Raw genomic sequence first — 12,319 nt, 5'->3', positions numbered from 1 at the left:
CGACTGAACTGAATTGAACTGAACTGAAGTGACAGAGAATGCACTGATACTCCTATTCTAAAAACACTTGACATTTTAGGAGATGCAGAGATCAATGTGCTTCTACAGGGATGAAGGAGAGGCAGAAGGAAACTGTGGCTAAGTGAAAGGATGCAACATAAAATATTTTAATTGAGAATTGTTTTATTCATTGGGTTTTTATTCTTTCTGGGACACACACCTCTGTCTTCCTTTGGTCAAGTGATTGAAAGTATGAGAAAAAGATATCAAAATGAATTTAACTGTAGACAAATTCAGTTGCTTAACTGATTAGCATAAGAGTTATGAAAATCCATTTTTAAAGCTAAAATTTTAATCTCTAAGTGTTTATCACTGTCTAAATGAATTTCAGATCTTTCTTTTCTCTTCTTTTTTTGAGTAAAGATTTTGAGAGGGAGAAATAACGTGGTTGAGAGTTTGGGTGAGGAAGGAAGGATAAGAAACAAATTTGAACCCACTCTGTAGAATTTCTCAAGTCCAGATCTGAGACTTATTGTCATGCTGAACAGAAAACATTTCAAATGTTTCTTGTAGAATATGCAAATAAGATGCAAATATGCAAATACATCACCATAAAGAGTGTTTCCACAGAAAGGCTTGTACATGTTTCAGTTGATTTCTGCCACTTGTTTCCATTACAGATAAATCCTATTTCTCCATGAAAGTGCTGAGCACAGGGCTGGCTGCAGTTAGAAGCGCTGCAAGGTCCGTGGCATTTTTCTTAGAAGAGAGAGAGAGGCCTGATTAGCATTTCTACACTTCCACGAGGATATCTAACTCCTTCCTGGGGCTTGGGGGTTGCTTCCCAGAGGAGGCGACATTGAACTGTGTTCTCAGCCACCAACCACTAAGACCTGCCAGGCAGAATGTGAAGCTGATATTTGGACAGAGTGAAGAACATGTGGAAAGGAGGGTCATTCATAAAGACTGGTTCAGAGTGTCTGAGGGGAGAGTGGCAAGAGATGAGGGTGGGGAGAAAGGCAGGGTCAAGTCCTGAAAGACCTTGGATTCTGTGCTTATATGAGGGTCACCAGGAAACATGATTAGATTGTGAAAGATAATTAACCATGCATGGAGCAGGAGTTAGTAAGCTTTTCTGTAAAGGACAAGGTAAATAGAGCTGCCAGATAAAATACAGGTTAAATGCCAGTTAAATATTGATTTTGTTTTCAGATGCACTCAATTCTCATTATTTGCAGCAGTTGCAATCTATAAAATCACTGCCACAAACACTGAATTAGTGAATACGTAACCATCTCCAGATCCTAGGAGAAATACAAGGTTAGGTTCCTATAAGCTTCTGCTCACAACGTTTTCACCAACTGATCAGTATATCACTATATAAGCTTGTTTTGTGTGTTTCCATATAAAGACACCTTATTTAATATATGCTTTTGATTCACTGACATTGAACTCACAGCCAAGGGCACTATAACTCATGACAACACATTAACAAAGCTTATCTAGCACATATATTTTCCCCATAAGGCACATCCTAACCTTCTTAGGCACACTCTACATCACTTTGGAACTATATTTGGGTGCGATTTTAAACAGCAAAATCACCAACTAAAAACAAACCCACAAAACATGTGACACTACATAGACCACAAAAAAAAATTTGTTTATAGTAGGAAGGTCAAGTGCCACCTCATTCAACTGAGAACATGCACCTTGGCTGACCATTTTTCCATTATTCTGCACATGTCTGTTAATAATTCAGAGAGCACTATGAGTGCTGATTTGGAGAAGATGCAAACACAAAATCCACAAATAAAAAGAACCAACTAAAAATGTTCAGTAAAACAGTGGATAATTTTTCATTTATGTATAACCCATGAAATATTACTCATGGCTTATCTGAAATTTAAATTTCATCAGACATTCTATGTTTTTGCTAAATATAACAAAGCTAGCCAGAGAGTAAACATTTCAGCTTTGAGGGCCATATGGTCTCTGTCACAAATACTCGGCTCCGCTTAGTAGCATAAAAGCAATCAAAGACAATGTGTGAATGAGTGAGCATGGCTGGGTTTCAATAAAACTTTATTCAAAAAAACTGGCAGCAGCCTAATTTGGCCCATGAGGAGAGTGGATTGACTTGATGAAGCTGCTGAAGTATTCCCAGAAAGAATTGCCTTCAGATAGCAGCAGTGCAGTAGGAAGAAGTAGATGATACTGAGAACCATCAAGGTATTGAAATAAATACAAAATGAAGTGCCTTATTGGCTGTGAGCCAAAGAATATTGATGACCAATATTCATTACTTGGACAGGAGGATAGAAGCAGGTTGTTTTGCATCTTTCTTTGACATCTACCCACTTGTATCCATTGTTGCAATTTACCTAAGCCAAGTGCATTTCAATTTCCTCATTCATATAGTTTGGAGGTAATGCCATAGTCTTTACAAACATTGAATGAGACAGCATCTTGTACAGCACTTAGATTAGTGTTGTCATAAATGCTCAATGCACATTAGCTATATTTCTCTCCTCTTTTCTTTCTAAGCTCCAAATATGTATAGATTTGTATTTGCCCCCACAAATATACTTGGCCATGACTGTGCAGATCCCAGTAATCTATGTGGGTGAGAACCACAGGATTTCACTATCTTACTTCTCATGATGGTTCCGCAGTTTGTCGCTCACTTCTCCAGGGTAACCAGTCTTGCCAGTTCAGTTCAATCGCTCAGTCATGTCCAACTCTTTGCAGCCCCATGGACTGCAGCACACCAGGCTTCCCTGTCCATCACCAACTCCCAGAGCTTGCTCAAACTCATGTCGATCGAGTTGGTGATGCCATCCAACCATCTTATCCTCTGTCAGTTTCACCAACATGATACCTATTACATCACTTGAATAGATCGCTCAGCCTCAGAGTGCTACATGCTTTTAAGAACCTTGAAATTATCTTTGAAGGAAGGAATGAATGATCCTGTCCTCTTTACTCTTCTGCCTCTTGTTAGCTCATTAGTTCAGATTTCCCTTTAGAGTTTTAAAAGGGACTCTCATCTACTATTCTCAGAGAAGGCAATGGCACCCCACTCCAGTACTCTTGCCTGGAAAATTCCTTGGACGGAGGAGCCTGGTAGGCTGCTGTCTATGTGGTCGCTAAGAATCGGACACGACTGAGCGAATTCACTTTCACTTTTCACTTTCATGCATTGGAGAAGGAAATGGCAACCCACTCCAGTGTTCTTGCCTGGAGAATCCCAGGGACAGGGGACCCTGGTGGACTGCCGTCTATGGGGTCTCACAGAGTCAGACACGACTAAAGCAGCTTAGCAGCAGCAGCAGCTCATCTACTATTCTAGAACATGTATGAATATCTGCCAACTTGTTTCACTGACTATGCTGTGGGTAATAGTGTAATTGCAAGAAAATCTATTGATGATGTTTAACATTTAGAACTTATTTGAGATTGTTATTCTGTGTGAAAACTTGTAGTCTGGGGATTGATCTGCCATATCCATGCCCTTCCTTTATTCTGCCCAGTCTTCAAATGGAAGAAGACTGTTCTGCAGCTACATACCTTGAATTCTTCCAGTCTTGGGTTTTCTTTCAGGACTCTGAAGTTTATCTCCATCCTGTAAAACATAAATTCTCAAAGCTTTTCTTTACAGTGGGACTCTTCTCTCATCTTAACTTAGAGACTCCGTGTGAATATGAAGAGAAAATGTGCTCAGGACTAGGAAGAAAATGGCACCTGATATTGCAGAAATTTGCTGAAGGGATGTGAGCCCTGACAGAGAACATGCTGCCCGCAGTGACGGCTAGAAACTGGGTGTGGTCACATAGGCTCTGAAAGTCAGGGGATTAGGTTCATCTGTTGGAAAGTTTAAGGACCCATGGAGAGCACAGTGATGACAATTAGAGCACTAAACCATTCTTTGCTTGTATTAACTGTAGCTATGATAGGGAGCTAATACGGTCCACCCAATACACAGAGAAAGAAGTAAGCAGATACTAGGAATGAGTGCTAGGTTGCAATAATAGAATCTTTTTGTAGCTATATTGCTGTTGTTAGTTGGTAAGGGTGTCTGACTCCTTTGCAACTCCATGAACCGCAACCTGCCAGTCTCCTCTGTCCATGGGATCTCCCAGGCAAGAATACTGGAACGGGTTGCCATTTCTTTCTCCAGGGGGAACTTCTTGACCCAGGGATCAAACCCGAGTCTCCCCAGTGGGTCAGTGGTTAAGAATCCGCCTGCCAATGCAGAAGACATGGGTTCAATCCCTGCATTGAGAAGATTCCCTGGAGAAGGAAATGGCAACCCACTCTAGCATCCTTGCCTTGGAAGTCCCATGGACAGAGGAGCCTGGGGGGTTACAACCCATGGGGTCACAAAAGGGTCAGACACAACTTCCTGACTAAGCATCTTGTAGCTATAAAGGACTGTAAAAATCTAAAAGAGGAAAACACACTCTTCGTGTTTTAGGTAAGGAAATTAAGACCCAGAGAAGTGAAGCAACTCATGCGGCTAACAGACAAACCTAAGGTTTTAACCTAAATTGCTTGACTGCCAAGTTAGTGCTTCTGCCTCTCAAGAGCTGCCTGTCTACATACTCCATGGCTTGCAAAGCGGTTTTTCTACTAGACTGTTGCACCCTGTGACAATACTGTACTGTCACAAGCCCCAGCCACCTCTCAACTTTTCATTGTCCTTTTCTTTAGAAAGTTGCCATCAGAAAGGATAGCATCGTAATCACTAGAAAATTTCTTTGAAATGACATGTTATTTATCATAAATCAATCATCTCAGGAACTGATTGATTTCTCATGGGACCACATAAGAATTGATCAAACTTACTTTTGTGCGGATATGGAATCTACTCTGAGAATATTCTGTGGTCAGAAATAATATTAAACAGCAAATCGTGGTTGCCTGGGACTTCATTTTCACACATGAGGATCTTCACCTGCAATAGACAAGGGTGGATAGAGCTGAAGATGACAGTACCACATAACTAACCTAATATTTAGTCAGCTAACCAGCCACTGAGTTCACAGCAAATGTAAATTTCCTTATGCTCTAATGGAGATGCACTCACTCTGATCTATTTAGGCTCCTGAGGAAAACTGTAACCAGGAAGCAGACAAAACTCATGGATCTTGGATCAAAGCCTTCCTGGTTGAAGTCAAGACTAAGAGGGACTTTCATGATGCCACTGTGCCTTCTGCTGAGATGACGATCCACGGGCACTTACAAGAAGGCTTCCAAGTTGTCTTTTAGTTTAAAATTGTCTTTGAGCTCCTAACCAATGAACAGAAGGAAGGTATATTTTGACTTAAACCATCATCTTGCAGAACAAGTCTGAGCAGGGGAAAGGGGACATGGCAGAATGACAGGCAAAGTCAGTAATGGATTTGCATAGGTGTTGAAATAGAACTGTGGAATTCACAGTCTTACAGTGTGGATAGAAAGAAGTTTTCACGTACGCAACCAATTGGTGGATAGGCAAGAAGGCAGTTTTCAGTATCAATATTGTTTAGGATAGATTTTTAACTGATCCTCACAAAGAGAAGTAACAGAAGTACCAGCATGAGTTGTCTTAAAATAACTGTATGTTTTACATATAATTCTCCTGTAGCTTTCAAGACGATGCTTTTGAACTGTGGTGTTGGAGAAAAGATTCTTGAGAGTCCCTTGGACTACAAGGAGATGAAGCAGTCAATCCTAAAGGAAATCAGTCCTGAATATTCATTGGAAGGACTAATGTTGAAGCTGAAACTCCAATACTTTGGCCACCTGATGTGAAGAACTGACTCATTAAAAAAGACTCCAATGCTGGGAAAGATTGAGGGCAGGAGGCGAAGGGGATGACAGAGGATGAGACAGTTGGGTGGCATCACCAATTTGATGAACATGAATTTGAGCAGGCTCCAGGAGTTGATGATGGACAGGGAAGCTTGGTGTGCTGCAGTCCATGGGGTCACAAAGAGTCTGACATGACTGAGGGACTGAACTGAACTGAACTGAGCTTTCAAGAATTTTTTACCATAACACAATAATAAATAGATCTTACATTGTGACTCAGTGTATACTGACAAAAATATGTGTGTATAAAGCTATCTCTATATAAACATTTAAAAATAAATAATCTTTATATTTTAAAAACTTTTATGTTATACCTCAACATAATAAAAGCTATATATGACAAACCCGCAACAAACATTATCCTCAATGGTGAAAAATTGAAAGCATTTCCCCTAAAGTCAGGAACAAGACAGGGGTGCCCACTTTCACCACTACTAGTCAACATAGTTCTGGAAGTTTTGGCCATAGCAATCAGGGCAGAAAAAGAAATAAAAGGAATACAAATTGGAAAAGAAGTAAAACTCTCACTGTTTGCAGATGACATGATCCTCTGCATAGAAAACCCTAAAGACTCCACCAGAAAATTACTAGAGCTAGTCAATGAATATAGTAAAGTTGCGGGATATAAAATCAACACACAGAAATCCCTTGCATTCCTATACACTAATAATGAGAAAGTAGAAAAAGAAATTAAGGAAATAATTCCATTCACCATTGCAATGAAAAGGATAAAATACTTAGGAATATATCTACCCAAAGAAACTAAAGACCTACATATAGAAAACTATAAAACACTGATGAAAGAAATCAAAGAGGACACTAATAGATGGAGAAATATATCATGTTCATGGATCAGAAGAATCAATATAGTGAAAACGAGTACATTACCCAAAGCAATCTACAGAGTCAATGCAATCCCTATCAAGCTACCAGTGGTATTTTTCACAGAGCTAGAACAAATAATTTCACAATTTGTATGGAAATATAAAAAAACCTTGAATAGCCAAAGCAATCTTGAGAAAGAAGAATGGAACTGGAGGAATCAACCTGCCTGATTTCAGGCTCTACTACAAAGCCACAGTCATCAAGACAGTATGGTACTGGCACAGAGACAGAAATATAGATCAATGGAACAAAATAGAAAGCCCAGAGATAAATCCACACACCTATGGACACCTTATCTTCCACAAAGGAGGCAAGAATATACAACGGATTAAAGACAGTCCTGGACACCTTATCTTCCACAAAGGAGGCAAGAATATACAATGGATTAAAGACAATCTCTTTAACAAGTGGTGCTGGGAAAACTGGTCAACCACTTGTAAAAGAATGAAACTACAACACTTTCTAACACCATACACAAAAATAAACTCAAAATGACATTCTAACATGTATACTATCATGTGAATTGAATCGCCAGTCTATGTCTGACGCAGGATGCAGCATGCTTGGGGCTGGTGCATGGGGATGACCCAGAAAGATGTTATGGGGAGGGAGGTGGGAGGGGGGTTCATGTTTGGGAATGCATGTAAGAATTAAAGATTTTAAAATTTAAAAAAATAAAAAATAATAAATAAATAAATAAATAAATAAAAAAGAAAAAAATAAATAAACTCAAAATGGATTAAAGATCTAAACATAAGACCAGAAACTATAAAACTCCTAGAGGAGAACATAGGCAAAACACTCTCTGACATAAATCACATAAATCATAAATCACAGCAGGATCCTCTATGATCCACCTCCCAGAATACTGGAAACAAAAGCAAAAATAAACAAATAGGATCTAATTAAAATTAAAAGCTTCTGCACAACAAAGGAAGCTATAAGCAAGGTGAAAGGCAGCCTTTGGAATAGGAGAAAATAATAGCAAATGAAGCAACTGATAAACAACTAATCTCAAAAATATACAAGCAACTTATGCAGCTCAATTCCAGAAAAATAAATGACCCAATCAAAAAATGGGCCAAAGAACTAATAGACATTTCTCCAAAGACATACGGATGGCTAACAAACACATGAAAAAATGCTCAACATCACTCACTATCAGAGAAATGCAAATCAAGAACACAATGAGGTACCATTTCAAACCAGTCAGAATGGCTGCAATCTAAAAGTCTACAAGCAATAAATGCTGGAGAGGGTGTGAAGAAACGGGAACCCTCTTACACTGTTGGTGGGAATGCAAACTAGTACAGCCACTATGGAGAACAGTGTGGAGATTCCTTTAAAAACTGGAAATAGAACTGCCTTATGACCCAGCAATCCCACTGCTGGGCATACACACTGAGGAAGCCAGAATTGAAAGAGACACGTGTACCCCAATGTTCATTGCAGCACTGTTTATAATAGCCAGGACATGGAAGCAACCTAGATGTCCATCAGCAGACGAATGGATAAGAAAGCTGTGGTACATATACACAAGTGAGTGTTCAGTTCAGCTCAGTTCAGTCGCTCAGTCATGTCCGACTCTTTGCGACCCCATGAATCACAGCACGCCAGGCCTCCCTATCCATCACCAACTCCCGGAGTTCACTCAGACTCACGTCCTTCGAGTCAGTGATGCCAACCAGCCATCTCATCCTCTGTTGTCCCCTTCTCCTCCTGCCCCCAATCCCTCCCAGCATCAGGGTCTTTTCCAGTGTGTCAACTCTTTGCATGAGGTGGCCAAAGTACTGGAGTTTCAGCTTTCGCATCATTCCTTCCAAAGAAATCCCAGGGCTGATCTCCTTCAGAAGGGACTGGTTGGATCTCCTTGCAGCCCAAAGGACTCTCAAGAGTCTTCTCCAACACCACAGTTCAAAAGCATCAATTCTTCGGTGCTCAGCCTTCTTCACAGTCCAACTCTCACATCCATACATGACCACAGGAAAAACCATAGTCTTGACTAGACGGACCTTACATTAAAAAGAATACATTTGAATCAGTTCTAATGAGGTGGATGAAACTAGAGCTGATTATACAGAGTGAAGTAAGCCAGAAAGTAAAACACCAATAGAGAATGTGAAAGTGAAAGAAAGTGAAAGTGAAGTCACTCATTCGTGTCCGACTCTTTGTGACCCCATGAACTGTAGCCTTCCAGGCTCTGCTGTCCATGAGATTTTTCCAGGCAATAGTCCTGGAGTGGGCTGCCATTTCCTTCTCCAGGGGATCTTCCCAACCCAGGGATTGAACCTGGGCATCTGGCATTGTAGACAGACGCTTTACCGTCTGAGCCCTAACACATATATATGGAATTTAGAAAGATGGTAATGATAACCCTGTATGCGAGGCAGCAAAAGAGACACATGTATAGAACAGAGTTTGTGGGAGAGGACTCTGTGGGAGAGGGAGAGGTGGGATGATTTGGGAGAATGGCATTGAAATATGTATACTATCATGTAAGAAACAAATCACCAGTCTAGGTTCAATGCAGGATACAGGATGCTTGGAGCTGGTGCACTGGGATGACCCAGAGAGATGATATGGGTGGGTGGGTGGTGGGAGGGGGCTTCAGGATTAAGAACTCATGTACACCCGTGGCAGATTCATGTCAATGTATGGCAAAGCCAATACAGTATTGTAAAGTAAAAAAAAATAAATAAATAAAAAATAAAGAGCAAACAATAAAAAAAATAAAGTGAAAAAAATAAAAATAAAAAAATAAAACCTTCTTTATCAGGAAAAAAAAAAACTTTTATGTTAAAATACTATTCTTCCTATCTGGAAGCAAGACATTCTGATATAGTCACAATTTCTATCTTGTATTCCACTTTATTCTATCTGACATTCTCTCAGAAATTGGTTGTTACCCACTAAATTGAATTCACAAACCTCTAATGGATTGTAACCTGCAATCTGAAAAATAGAAATATAGACTATAAGATTCATTTTCCTTCTCAAGTCAAAAATTGTTCACTTCTGCTGAATTGGTCTTGTTGATCCTTTCTCTTTGCTATTCTTCACAATCTGATCACAATCTCCTTCCCCAGGTACACTTCTCAGGGAGAAAAGATATCTACATTCAGAACCAAAGAATAGGACTGATGGGTGAGTGCGATTCTCCTCTACCTGGAGAGCATTGTTTGAAATGCACCATTAAATGATCAAAGTCAAGCCAAAGGGAGGCATTTATAAATAGTAATGCTTGCTATCTAAGGCTTCATGTGAGAGGCCACTCTTATTCTTCATTATTTTCATTACAGGAATACTGCTTAAAGCTAATCTTGCTGGAAGAAATTCAAGGGTTTGGCATAGTGACATGATGTGATTTATGGAATCCAAAAGTATTCCCCAACCAATGCTAGGGCCTCCAGGGCCATAGTTCCAAAAAATGTTTGAGGAATAGATAACCCAATAGCCATAGCATTTTCTGTAGACCATTATGCTCTTTGTGGAAGACTATGAAATGATACATTTTATGTATTCATATAAACTAAGAAAAATGTTACTGGCATAAATATTTATGCAATATGAAATCATAAGCATACACATAAGGAGCACAAATTTTCAACTAAGGACTCTTTGTTAGTTTGAGGTTAATTTGCTACTTAATCATTCATGTTATCATTGTCTGGTATGTGCAACCCACATACCACTTGGTATGATAATTATATGGTAAATTTCCTTCAGTTACTACAAATGCTGGGAGATACTGTTTAATGATATTACTCAAGAGAAGTCATAGCATTCTTACTTCTGTCCAGTTTGACGATGGGGATGAGTCAGATGGATAGATGTTTTTAGGTTAGTTCCAATTGGGTTGTTTCTCTTCTCACCAGAAAGAGTTAGATGGAATCCCTCCCATCAGAATTCAGATGTTGGCTGAGGCCAAAACCAGAGTGCTCTGCAGAGCAGTGGAGAAAGCTTAAGACCCCTGAGAATGAGGAATTAAAAAATAATAAGAAGCACTGCCAGCATAATCCATAATCAGAGGTTGATATTGTACAGAAAAGAATGGAGGAAACACGTTTTCTTAGATTAATCATTGGTAAAGACTTGATGGTGGCTTCTCTGCTGGCTCAGACAGTGAAGAATCTGCCTATAACACAGGAGACCTGGATTCGATCCCTCGGTTGGGAAGATCCCCTGGAGAAGGGAATAGCAACCCACTGCAGTACTTTTGCCTGGAGAATTCCATGGACAGCGGAGGCAGGTAGGCTACATTAGTCTGTGGAGTTGCAAAACATCAGACATGACTGAGCGACTAACACACACAAAACCTTGATAACTAGAACTTTGAGTTTGTATAATACTAAGCTGAAAAATTTCTGGAAGTACAAATAAAATGCCTCTCCAAGGCCTAGCACAATGTCTACATATAGTAAGATTCTCCTTGAGGTTTTAATACTCATATCTTTTCCTCAGTGATTCATTAATTTAAATCCATTGGTTAGGCTTAATGATGCCTTCTAAAAGGGAAAAAAATAACACTGAAGACAATATGAGAAATGACATGGACCAAAATGCACCTATATTTATATTTATGTTCATGTCCATGCCTGACTAGAGATAAACATGTAAAGATGGAAACAAGAAAGTACCCAAACTGACATTGCTACACTGAATTAAATTATCATGTTTCATTGAACCCAACATTGTAAGCAACATCATTATTTTCATGTCCACTAAGGAAGGAAAAGAAAAAAAGCTTGCCTATTAAACTATGACGTGCCACTGATTGTACAATATATTTCAATTTCAGAAATGTTGAAAGGTTAGGAAAAAATGCCTATCTTAGAACTGATGAACTATGGCACTATAAGAGGGGCTTTCCAGATAGTTCAGTGGTAAAAAGAAAATCTGCCTGCCAGTGCAGGCGCTGCAGGAGATGGGTTCAACTCCTGTGTCAGGAAGATTCCCTGAAGTAGGAACCAGTAACCCACTCAGATATTCTTGTCAGTATAACCCCATGGACAGAGGAGCCTGGTGGGCTATAGTCCATGAGGTCTCAAAGAGTCAGACATGACTGAGCTCTCACGTACGCAGCACTAAAAGTCTGACTCAGTACTAGCTGACCATAAATTCTGACGCTGTGTGTGTCCAGAAAGCTTTTTATTTGTTTGCTTCTAAGGAAGCAGCTCTTCTTGAGAAACTTGGTTGAGTAAATGATTTCTTTCTAATGAATATAACAATGATGGCAATTTCAGTTTTTACTTAAAAAGATAGATAGCTAAGTCAAAACTCATCCTCAAGCTCTGTAAATACCCAGACCCTTCAATTCAAGGGAGTGTGATTTTCACTGAAAAAGCCCAAAGCTAGGAGACTTCTAATTCTCACGAATTGCTGGATGGCTTTGGGCAAATCTCACAAATGCTCCATGCCTTGGTTTCCTTACCTTTGAAATGACACGGTTGGACTAGAATCTCATTTCTAACTCATGTCTTATTAGAAAACTCTAGCATTTTTTTTTAAATTTAAGGTTCTGGGTTCACGTTGTTTCATCTCAATGGTCCAAATCTCAAGTTGAAATGCAACCAATATG

At 39.5% G+C, this 12,319-nt stretch overlaps 1 protein-coding gene across 5 annotated transcripts in view; it reads right to left on the bottom strand.

Moving 5' to 3' along the window:
* LOC101121979 (adhesion G protein-coupled receptor F4) overlaps window positions 1-12,319 on the bottom strand; it is a 30,202-nt gene that overhangs the window by 12,910 nt on the left and 4,973 nt on the right. For 2 of the 5 annotated variants that reach the window (XM_060403685.1, XM_042236792.2), the window contains exons 2-5: window positions 10,532-10,711; window positions 4,849-4,957; window positions 3,571-3,625; window positions 611-759 (exon numbers count right to left, since the gene is read on the bottom strand). In XM_060403685.1, coding sequence (XP_060259668.1) covers window positions 611-759; window positions 3,571-3,625; window positions 4,849-4,935 — 291 coding nt within the window. In that variant the 5' untranslated portion in view covers window positions 4,936-4,957; window positions 10,532-10,711. Of the gene's footprint in view, window positions 1-610; window positions 760-3,570; window positions 3,626-4,848; window positions 4,958-5,089; window positions 5,293-10,531; window positions 10,712-12,319 lie in introns of all 5 variants that reach the window. The other 3 variants (XM_060403686.1, XM_012100800.5, XM_060403687.1) reach the window with 2 other exon arrangements.

Source organism: Ovis aries, chromosome 20 (genome assembly GCF_016772045.2).
Source record: "Ovis aries strain OAR_USU_Benz2616 breed Rambouillet chromosome 20, ARS-UI_Ramb_v3.0, whole genome shotgun sequence".
NCBI classification, from domain to species: Eukaryota; Metazoa; Chordata; class Mammalia; order Artiodactyla; family Bovidae; genus Ovis; species Ovis aries.
The sequence above is the reverse complement of the archived record's forward strand: the minus strand, read 5'-3'. Positions and strand labels throughout refer to the sequence as shown.